This window comes from Suricata suricatta, chromosome 5 (genome assembly GCF_006229205.1).
Source record: "Suricata suricatta isolate VVHF042 chromosome 5, meerkat_22Aug2017_6uvM2_HiC, whole genome shotgun sequence".
NCBI classification, from domain to species: domain Eukaryota; kingdom Metazoa; phylum Chordata; class Mammalia; order Carnivora; family Herpestidae; genus Suricata; species Suricata suricatta.
Genome location: NC_043704.1, coordinates 83,486,676 through 83,498,729, shown reverse-complemented (window position 1 = coordinate 83,498,729; position 12,054 = coordinate 83,486,676). Strand labels below are relative to the sequence as shown.

Sequence of the window (12,054 nt, the reverse complement as noted above, 5' to 3'; positions counted from 1 at the left end):
ATCATTTTTGCCCATCCCAGTCATTCACACAGGCATACATTTTCAAAATAGTACTGTCTTTGTGTTTACTTCATCTCTTCTGACAGATTTCCGTATTATCTCTCTAGTGGTAGAAAATTATGTCTAGACTCCACAGATTCTGGCGTTCAGAGCCTTTTGAACTCTGGCCTCATTCCATTGTTCAAACCTAACAGAAAATGCTTTTCCATTTCTGTCTTTAACACTTTTTTGCCCTATCTGTAATGGCCTTCCCTGCCATCTTTGTTTCCAAATCCTTTTCTTCATCAATTCCGACTCTATTAATATTTCTCATTCAGATATATTAATTATAACTCAGAAACAGAGCCCCCATGCCTTCCCCTTCCAGCAGTTTAAGTGACTGGAGTTCCCCAATATAGGACTTGGAAAGCCTTTTAAAAACTCTGGAAAGACAACAGTCAGACAGTATACTTCCTTTCATGCTAGTGAATATATCTATTATGAAATATGCTAGGTTTTTATTAAAGAGTGTTTTGTTTTGCAGGTGTTGCTATATATACTGGAATGGAAACTAAGATGGCATTAAATTACAAGAGCAAGTCACAGAAACGATCTGCAGTAGAAAAGTAAGAAAATGGTCTATTTTCATTTATTTATACATGAATCTGTCTATGTAGTCATATATGTATTGGGAGTGTTTGCTGTATCATTGGATTTAATGAAATGTTTAGAGGTGCAGTAGGCATGACTTTGAGTAGATAATGAAAGAAAATGCAAAATGCTTATTGACTCATGATGTGGTTTCATCTTAGCTTGGGCAAACCATGCATTATTTAATACATAGTAGCAGAATATTTACTATTGAAGCTTGAAAAGTTGTGAGTTCTTTGTGTGCCATCTTTCATTTATGCATGTGAGAGGGTTTTCTTTTTTTAGTATTTTTACATTGTAGTACTTGTTTTGCTTGTTGGGGGTGTTTGCTTATTTAATACATTCCGTCAAGGACAGAAATTAAAAAAAAAATAAAAATACATGTCAGTCAACAAAAGATGGTATTCTTGAGGATAGGGATGTATGCATGTAGCATTTTGCACAATGTTCGGCATATAAGAGGTACTAAATTATGACTTTAAATTAACACCTTTAAAATAAATACTATTGGATAATAATGGAATCATTTGATCTGACTAACCTTCCTGCAGATAGCAATTATGAAATCTGGACAAAAAAGTTTTTTACATAAACAAGTATCTGAAAATATTGGAGAGTGAACCAAAATTGGCAGAAAATGGCCGAATCTACTCCTGAAAGGTGGCAGCAGCAAGGTGAAAGGTTTAAGAGTGCAGCTTCTTGCCTGAAGGCACTCACTAATTCATGTGCTACACAGGGCATTAGAGAGCCTGAGCTTTACAAGATTGAAGTCTTGGAGGACAAGGTTTAAAGCTGAAAGTATAACTAGACAGAGGAAAACTGTGTAAGGGAGGGAGCCACCGAGGAGAATGAACTCTGTCCATAAATTATGCCCAAGCCTTTGGCTGACTGCTACATCCATACATGTGCAGGGGAGACCCTAGTGGGCTTAGCAGATAAATAGTATCAGGAGGCTGAAAGAACAGGACAGAGAATTTTGATGTTGTCCATTACAGTGGAAACAGAGTTTGATGTTTGAGCGTAGCCAAGTTAAGTTCCCTGCTGGAATGAAAATCAGCACTCTTTTGAGGAACATAAAAGAGTACAGAGTTTCCGTTACCTATTATTTATAAAATTCAACATGTAATCAAAAATAAGTAGACATGTGATGAAAATGTAACTTGTATTCAAGAGAAGAAGCATTCAATAAAAATTGTCTCCATGATGTTCTGTATGTTGCAGTTAACAGACAGTGTCTTAAGAGCAGGTGTTATAGATTTTAAAGACCAAAAGAAAGGTGTGACTAAACATAAAATATCAGCAAAGAAAGGGAAAATGCAGAAAACAGTATGGAGGTTCCTCAAAAAGTTAAAAGTAGAACTGCCCTGTGATCCAGCAATTATACTACTAGACGTTTACCCAGAGGATACAAAAATACTAAATTGAAGGGATACATGCCTCCTGATATTTATAGCAGCACTATCAACAAGAGCCAAATTGTAGAAAGAGCCCAAATATGCATCAACTGATGATTGGATAAAGATGTGTATGTATGTGTACACACACACCCACACACGTGCGCGCGCACACACGCACACACACGCACACAATGGAATATTACTCAGCCATCAAAATCTTGCCATTAGCAATGATGTGGATGGAGCTACAGAGTATTATGCTAAGTGAAATGAGTCAGGGAAAGACAAATACCATACCATATGATTTCACTCACATGTAGAATTTAAGAAACAAAACAAGTGAACATAGGGAACAAAAAAAGAGAGGCAAACGAAGAAGCAGCTTCTTAACTATGGAGAACAAACTGATGGTTATCAGAGGGGAAGAGGGGAGGGAGATGGGTTAAAAGGTGTTGGTTATTAAAGAGGGCACTTGTGAAGGGCACAGGTATTGTATGTGGTTGATGAATTATTAATTCTGTGCCTGAAACTAGTGTGGCACTAACTGGAATTTAAATACAAAATAAAAAATTTGAGGAAGTAAAAAAAGAAATGGAAACTATAAAAAAGAACTCAGAGGATATTCTTGAATTGAAAATCTAACTCCTGAAATGTAAATGTTATTAGATAAGCTCAATACCAGATTGAGGAAGGTAGCAGAAATTGTCAGTGAATTTTAAAAAACAGTAGAAATTATTTAGTCTGAAGAACAGGGAGAAAAGGATTGAAGAAAAAATGAACAGAATTTCAGAACCATGTGAAACAATATTCAGCTGTCTAGCATAATTCTAATTGAAAAGGGGCGGAATAAAAATATCTGAAAAATAATAATGACAAATTTCTAAAATTTGAGAAAACACAGAGTGGTAATTTAAACCCAGCAAAGCAAAATTTGTGGACTCATGGCAGAGCCTAAATTGAAGAGAAATTTTGAGCTGTGTTTATTTAAGAGAGGAAGAAAACCTTAAAATAGTCATCTAAGTTTCTACCTTAGGAAGCAAGATAAAGAGGAGTAATTAGACCCAATCAGAGAAGAAAGAAAACAGTATTAAAGATGTGAGCTAAAACCAATAGAATAGAAAAATTATAAAATTAACAAAGCTGAAACTGGTTCTTTGGAAATAATAACAAAATTAATAAATCTCTACCTTCCCAACCTAGATTGAGGGATTAAGGCAGGGGTAGAGGGGAAGAAGTATTAGGAGAGAGAAAACTAAAATATTAACAACATCAAGGATGAAAAAAAAAGAGATCAGTACAGATCCTACCTCCTGTGGTCATTTTATCCACAGATGGAAAAATATTATGAACTTTATGTAACCTCATTTTTTAACTTAAATGAAGTAGACAATTTCTTTGAAAACACCACATATAAAAGTTAACACAGGAAGAAACAGAAAATCTAAACAGCCCTATATCTATCAAAAAGATTTAGTTTATTATAAAAATAATATGTATGTCCACACAAAGGATAGTCTTTTGAACATACAGTGCTGGAACAGTTAGACATCCATATTGCCAGAAACCAAACTTTAACCCTTCTCTTTACCATATACAAAAACTAACTCAAAGTAAGACCTAAACATAAGAATTTAATCTGTAAGACATGGGAGAAAATATTTGTGACCTTGGGTTAAGGAAAGATTTCTTAGATAGGAAACATACAAAAAAGGAACCAAAAACCAAACCAAAAATTTCATCAAAATTAAAAACTTCACACCTGGAGCTAATATAATATTATGTTAAAAAAATTAATACTTGTATTTCAAAAGACACTGCTGAAAAAATGAAAACACAAGCCACAGACTAGGAAAAATACTTAGAAAGCACATATTTTGTAAAGGACTCCGATCCAGAATATGCATTTTCACCACTTCTTTTCACCGTTCTTCTAGAAGCCTTATTCAGTGTCACCAGACAAAGAAATAAAAGGCATACGTATTAGAAAGTCACAAGGACTTTCTAATTGTCCTTACTGAAGGACACATAGTTTGTTACATAGCTGTATACATTCAAAAGTAACTTAAAAAAAACTATTAGAACTAATAAGTGAATTTTAGGTCAAAACTACAAAACAAAGAGATATTAAAGATTTATCCACTAAATAAATGATGAAATCACACTAATAGTAGATTTGCTGGCTCAGTATTGCTAAGCTGTCAGTTGATGTCTTGATTCTTTTGATCCTGGTTAAAATCCCTGCAAGCTTTTTTGTAGTAATTAAGAAGATGGTTCTAAAATGAATATTGAAATGCATACATAGAATACATAAAGAAAATAGTCTCTTAAGAAAAGAAAGCCAGGGGTGCCTGGGTGGCTCAGTCAGTTAAGCCTCTGACTTCAGCTCAGGTCAGATCTCACATTTGTGGGTTCGAGCCCCGCGTCGGGCTCTGTGCTGACAGCTAGCTCAGAGCCTGGAGCCTGCTTCCGGTTCTGTGTCTCCTTCTCTCTCTGCCCCTCCCCCTCTCATGTTCTGTCTCTGTCTGTATCAAAAAAAAAAATTTAAAGAAAAGAAAAGAAAGCTGGAGGGGTGCGTAGGAGGCTCAGGCAGTTGAATGCCTGGCTCTTGACTTTGGCTCAGGTCATGGTCTCAAAGTTGATGAGTTTGAGTCCCATATTGGGTTCTGTGCTGACAGCATGGAGCCTGCTTGGGATTCTCTCTTTCCCGCTCTCTCTGCCCCTGACCTGCTCATGGGCTCGGTTTCTCTCTCTCTCAAAATAAATAAATTTAAAATTTTTAGAAAAGAAAAGAAAGCTGCAGGACTTAGATTCTCTGACTTTAAGACTTCTTATAAAGCTGGTGAGAGGACCAGAGTTGAAGGGATAGACAGATGGATGAGGAAAATGAGTTCGGATTAAGGGGACTAATACCTTACTGGAAGACAGGCAGAGCAGATGTCTATATGGCTGGAGTGAGAGCTTGGTGGGAATTAGAGGATGTTGAGAAAGAGGGTCCAGGTTTTAGTAAAGAAGGTTTTGGCCTTTAGTCTGGAAAAGTGCTGATTGAAAGTATACAGTAGAGGGGGAGCTCCAACATGTCAGAGAATAGGGGGACCCAAAGTTTCCTTATCCCTCAGACACAGCAGTGTTGAGGTCAAGGGACTTTGAATTCCAAGAGTGTAGGCTGCAGAGTGGCAGAGAAGTCGCCAGGGGTCCACAGTGACAACCTGGCAGGCCATAGGTACGTGATTGCAAACAGAGAGAAAATGGGCAGCATAGGCATGGAGGGGAGGGATCCCCTTCTGCAGACAGACAAAAGGAAGAAAAAGAGGCTGTGGAGGTGTAGGACTGTATTTGGACAAGAAAAAGCCATGGACCAGGGATGGAGAAAGATCCAGTCTCTAACTGAGGGGCTTTCTCTGGACTGGGGCTGGCTGCCCAGTTCATGAACCTGGGAAGGAGGAGAGCCAGCCTCTCGTCGGTAGCTAGTTCAGAGGCACAATCCGCAGTGGGAGAAAGCGATCCTCTACCTCAAGTGCTGTGGGAAGAAGATACATAATCTTTCAAAAGACAAAGGACCCTGCCTGCACTCAGCAGCCAGAGGCCATTTATCAGTGGAGCAGCACTTCTCGGAACGAGGGTGCATGGACAGGACCCTTCAAGATATCTGGATTTGAATCCCAGACAAACCCCAAGGAGGCATGGGACACTGTGGAGTGGGGGGAGTTGGGGGGGACAGAAAAGGCCCACTCGTGCCCACCCAACACTGTGAGGAATGCCTGAACAGAGTGGTTTGGGACACCCAGTCCAAGGAGGAGAGAAAGGGGTGTCACCATTTTTCTCTACATCACCAACAGTGGAGGCAGGACCCACTTACACCAAACCACACCCCTCCATGCCTAATAATTGCGTGGGTTTGATGTGGACAAACCAGATAGCCCCTCCTCCAGACCAGCACTACCACCAGTTCCAAGGCACCTAGCAGTTTTGCATTTTCTGCTTTAATTCTTGATCAATTCTTATTATATGTATTTTTTCTTTCTTTTCTCCTTATTTCTTCCCTCCTCTAGTCTGCTTATTCTGGTTGTTGGTTTAAGCAGACATATTTACTCTATTCTCTTTATACCTGTTATATGTCTCCTTTATTTTCTCCTCTCTCTGGATTAAGCCATACAGTTTATCTGCCTGGTCTATTTTATTTTTCCCCACCCCTATCATTTTTCTCTTCGTATGGGATAATGCCTCTTCCACTGACACCTGCACCCCATTGTTTGTTGATGTGTTTGTTGTGGTGGTGGGTGTGGGGGGAGTTCTTTTTCCCAGGGCTACTTCAATAAACAAATCAAAGCACACCTGGTGAAGGGTCCAAAACATCACTACAAGTAGGGAGATAAAGCAACAAGAGACACAACAGAGAGCAGGTAATACACTCCAGAAATCACCTCCTGAAGGGCCAGGCCCTGGACAGTGCTCACGGGTGCAGGACAAATAACAAGTTTTTAAAACACATAAGGGACAGAAAACTAGCCAAAATGATGAAATGGAAATTCTCCTCAAATGAAATTCCAGGAAGAAATGACAGCTAAAGACTTGATCAAAACAGAATTGAGATCATAGAGTGCACATTTTCAGATTGCAATGCTATGAAACTTGAAATCAGCCACAGGAAAAAGTCTGGAAAATGTCCAAAAACATGAAGGTTAAAGAACAAATGGGCCAATCAGGCAATTAAAGAAGAAATTTAAAAATATATGGAAACAAATGAAAATGAAAACATGACAGTCTAAACCCTTTGGGATGCACCAAAGGCTGTCCTCAGAGGAAAATACATTGCAACCCAGGCCTATCTTAAAAAAACAAGAAAAATTCCAAACATAAAATCTAACAGCCCACCTAAAGGAACAGAACAGCAAAGAAACCCCAAGGATAGCATAAGAAGAGAAGTAATAAAGATTAGAATAGAAATAAATAATATAGAATTTTTTTAAAAAGTAGAACAGATCAGTGAAACTAAGAGCTGGTTCTTTGAAAAATAAACAAAATTGATTAACCCCCTAGCCAGACTTCTCAAAAAAGAAAAGAATGAGGACCCAAATAGATAAAATCACAAGTGAAATGGGACTTATTGCAACCAATCCCTCAGAAATAACAAACAATTATCTGAGAATACTATGAAAAATTGTATGCCAACAGACTGTAAAATCTGGAAGAAATGGACAAATTCCTAGACACCCACACACTACCCAAAACTCAAACGGGAAGAAATCAAAAATTTGAACAGACCCATAACTAGTGAAGAAATTGAAACATTTATCAAAAATCTCCCAACAATAATAGTCCTGTGCAGATGGCTTCCCAGGGGAATGCTACCTGACAGTTAAAGCAGAGTTCATACCTATTCTCAAGCTGTTCCAGAAAACAGAAACAGAAGGAAAGCTTCTGGACTCATTCTGTGAAGCCAACATTACCTTGATTCCCAAACCAGATATAGACCCCATAAAAAAGAATTACAGGCCAATATCCTTGATGAACATGGATGCAAAAATTCTCAACAGAATACTAACAAATCTAATTCAGTAGCGTATAAAAAGAAAAATTCACCATGATCAAGTAGGATTCATTCCTGGGCTACAGGTCTGGTTCAGTATTCACAAATCAATCAATGTGATTCATCACATTAATAAAAGGATAAGAATCACATGATCCTGCCAATAGATGGAGAAAAATAATTTGAGAAAATACAGCATTCCTTTCTTTAAAAAAAAAAAAACTCAAGAAAGTAGGGATAGAAGGAACATATCTAAACATCATAAAAGCCATATGTGAAAAGCCCACAGTTAATGGGTAAAAACTGAGAGCTTTCTCTCTGAGATCAGGAACACGACAGCGATGTCCACTCTCACCACTGTTGTTTAACATAGTATTTGAAGACCTACCATCAGCAATCAGACAGCAAAGTGATATAAAAGGCATCAAAATTGGCAAAGACAAGTCAAACTTTCACTTTTCACAGATGACCTGCTACTCTACGTGGAAAACCTGACAGACTTCACCAAAAAGCTGGTAGAACTGATACATTAATTCAGCAAAGTCACAGGATACAAAAGCAACATACAGAAATCAGTTGCATTTCTATACACCAATAATGGAGCAATAGAAAGAGAAAAATTAAGATGTTGATCTCATTTACGGTTGCACCAAGAACCATAAAATACGTAGGAATAAACCTAAGCAAAGATGTAAAAGATCTGTATGTTGAAAACTATAGAAAACTTATAAAGGAAATTGAAGAAGACACAGAGAAATGGAAAAACATTCCATGCTCATGGATCAGAAGAATAAATATTGTTAAAATGTCAATGCTACCCAAAGCAATCTACACATTCAATGCAATCTCAATAAGAATTGCACCACATTCTTCTCAAAGCTAGAACAAACAATACTAAAATTTGTTTGGAACTACATATGACCCCCAATAAAGTAATATTGAAAAAGAAAACCAAACCTGGAGGCATCACAGTCCCAGACTTTAGACTCTACTACAAAGCTGTAATCATCAAGACACTATGGTATTGTCACAAAAACAGACACTTACACCAATGTAATAGAATAGAGAATCCAGAAATGGACCCACAAATGTATGGCCAACTAATCTTTGACAAAGCAGGAAAGAGTATCTAATGAAAAAAAGACAGTCTCTTTAGCAGGTGATGCTGAGAGAACTGGACAGCAACATGCAGAAAAATGAAACTAGACCACTTTCTTATCCCATACACAAAAGTAAACCTGAAATGGATGAAAGACCTAAATATGAGACAAAATCATCAAAACCCTAGAGGAGAAAACAGGCAACAACTTCTTTGACCTCAGCCACAGCAGTTTCTTGCTAAGCACATCTCCAAAGGCAAAGGAATTAAAAGCAAAAGTGAACTATTGGGACACCAAGATACAAAGCTTCTGCACTGCAAAGGAAACAGTCAACAAAACAAGAAGGCAGCTGAAGGAATGGGAAAAGATACTTGCAGATGACATATCAGATAAAGGGTTAGTATCCAAAATTTATAAAGAACGTACCAAACTCCACACCCGAAAAACAAATAATCCAGTGGAAAAAATGGGCAGAAGACATGAATAGACATTTTTCCAAAGAAGACATCCAGATAACCAATAGACACATGAAGAGCTGCTCAGTGGCACTCATCACCAGGGAGATACAAATCAAAACCACACTGAGATACCACCTCACACTGGTCAGAGTGGCTAAAATTAACAACTCAGGAAACAACAGATGCTGGTGTGGATGTGAAGAAATGGGAACCCTCTTGCATTCTTGCTGAGAATGCAAACTGGTGCAACCTCTCTGGAAAACAGTGTGGAAGTTCCTCAAAAATTTAAAAATAGAACTACTCTACAACCTAGCAATAGCACTACTAGGAATTTATCCAAAGGATATAGGAGTGCTGATTCATACGGGGACATGTACCCCAGTGTTTATGGTAGCACTTTCAACCATAGCCAATTATGGAAAGGACCTAAAGGTCCATCTACTGGTGAATGAGTAAAGAAGATGTGGTTTTTGTATACAATGGAATCCTACATGGCAATGAGAAAGAATGAAATCCTGCCACTTGCAGCAACATGGATGGAACTGGAGGGTATTATGCTATGTGAAATAAGTCAATCAGAGAAAGATATATGTTTTCACTCATATGTGGAAATTGAGAAACTAAAACCATGGGGAAAGGGAAGGGGAAAAAATAGTTACAGAGAAGGAGGGACGAACCATAAAAGACTCTTAAATATAAAGAACAAACTAAGGTTTGATGGAGAGTTGGGGATAGGGAAAAATGGATGATGGGCATTGAGAAGAGCACTTAGGATGAGTACGGGGTGTTGTACATAAGCAGTGAATTATGGGAATCTACCCCCAAAACCATACACAGTTTGGTAGCTAATTTGACAATAAATAAGAAGAAGAAGAATTTCAGGTTGTAAAAAAAAAAAAGAAAGAAAGTATACAATAGAGAGTAGGTACAAGTGACTGGGGGGCCATGGAAACACCAATAAAAATGATCTTTTATGTATTTTTAAAAAAGGCTTATTATAAAGCTATAGTAAGTGTAATATGGTATTAGCAAAAACAATATTTTAGTGGTATAAATGAGTTGAGAAATAGACCCATTCATATATATGGTCAATTGATTTCAACCAAAGCATCAAGTAAATTCAATGAAGAAAATGATAGTCTTTTCAATAAATGATGCAACAACAATTGGATATGCATATAGGGAAAAAATAAACCTCAATTCCTACATCACCTCATACTCCCAAAAGTCTTCAAAGTCAGGTCATATACCTAAATGGAAGGGCTAAAACTATAAAACTTTAAATTTTTAAACTGTTTATTTTTGAGAGAGGGAGAGAGAGCGCAAGCAGCAAAGGAACAGAGAGGGAGACAGAATCAGAAGCAGGCTCCAGGATCCATAGGCTCCAAGCTGTCAGCACAGAGCTCTATGCAGGGCTTGAACTTGCAAACTGTGAGACATGACCTGAGCCAAAGTCAGGTGCTTACCAACTAAGCCACCCAGGCGCCCCATACAAAAACCACATCTTCTTTACTCATTCTTTTTTAGAAGAAAACTTAGGAAGATCTCTTCACAACCTGGGGATTGGTAAATATTTTGTAGGACACAAAAAGCAATAACCACAAAAGAAAATATTGACTACCTATACTTCCTCAAAATTAAAAACTTTTCAGACTACACAGTTAAGGAAATGAACAAAGAAGCCACAAACTGAGTGATGATATTCATAAAACATATATCTGACAACTTGTATCCAGAATATATAATGATATATAAAAAAGCCCTTCTAAGTCTATAATAAAAAGAAAAACAATGCAATGAAAAAAATGGATTTAAAACTGGAACAGAGAAATTTTCACAGATGTACAAAAGGCTAATAATAATAAACATACAAAAAAGTGTACCATGTCCTTAGTCATGAGAAAGATACAAATTAAAACTACAAAGAGATACATACCAATATACATTGAGAGGAATGGCAAAAATTAAAAAGCCTAAAGGTTCCAAGTATTGGCTAGGACTTGGAGCAGTTGGTACTCTTACTTTTAAATAATCTATGGGTCAAAAAGGAAATTTTAAAGACCTTTTTTAAATATCCAGAAGTTAATGAAAATATGGTATATCAAAATTTGAAAGATCAAGCTAAAGCAGTGGTGAGAAGGAAATTTATAGCATTTGTATTAGTTAAGGTTCTCCAGAGAAACAGAACCAGTAGGAATGTATGTAGATATATATAAGAGGCTTATTATAGGTGTTGGCTCATGTGGCTGTAACGGCCACAAAATCCCAGTCTGCTGTCTGCAAGCCGGAAAACCAGGAAAGCCAATGGTACAATGCGGTCAGTATCCAAAGGCCTGAGGATCAGGGACTGGCCCCTGATATGAACCTGGAGCTCTGACATCCCAGCTTAAGAAAAAATTCAGGAAATACAAATCAAAACCACACTGAGATACCACCTCACGCCAGTCAGAGTGGCTAAAATGAACAAATCAAGAGACTGTAGATTCTGGCGAGGGTGTGGAGAGACAGGCACCCTCCTGCACTGTTGGTGGGAGTGTAAACTGGTACAGCCGCTCTGGAAAACAGTGTGGAGGTTCCTCAAAAAACTATCAGTGGAACTCCCCTATGACCCAGCAATAGACTGCTGGGGATCTACCCAAGGGACATAGAAGTGCTGATGCATAGGGGACATGTACCCCAATGTTCATAGCGGCACTTTCAACAATAGCCAAATCACGGAAGGAGCCTAAATGTCCATCACCTGATGAGTGGATCAGGAAGATGTGGTGTGTATATATATATATATATATATATATATATATATATATATATATATATATATACAATGGAGTATTACATGGCAATGAGAAAGAATGAAATCGGGCCATTTGTAGCAAAATGGATGGACCTCGAGGGAGTCATGCTAAGTGAAATAAGTCAGGCAGAGACAGAAAGATACCATA

The 12,054-nt window shown here is 37.7% G+C and overlaps 1 protein-coding gene across 1 annotated transcript in view; it reads left to right on the top strand.

The window, feature by feature from the left end:
* The window catches only part of ATP11B (ATPase phospholipid transporting 11B (putative)), a 118,974-nt gene that overhangs the window by 51,357 nt on the left and 55,563 nt on the right, over positions 1-12,054 (top strand). The window contains exons 12-13 of the mRNA XM_029938739.1: positions 524-605; positions 1,246-1,414. Of these exons, the coding sequence (XP_029794599.1) occupies positions 524-605; positions 1,246-1,414 (251 nt within the window). The remainder of the gene's footprint in view (positions 1-523; positions 606-1,245; positions 1,415-12,054) is intronic.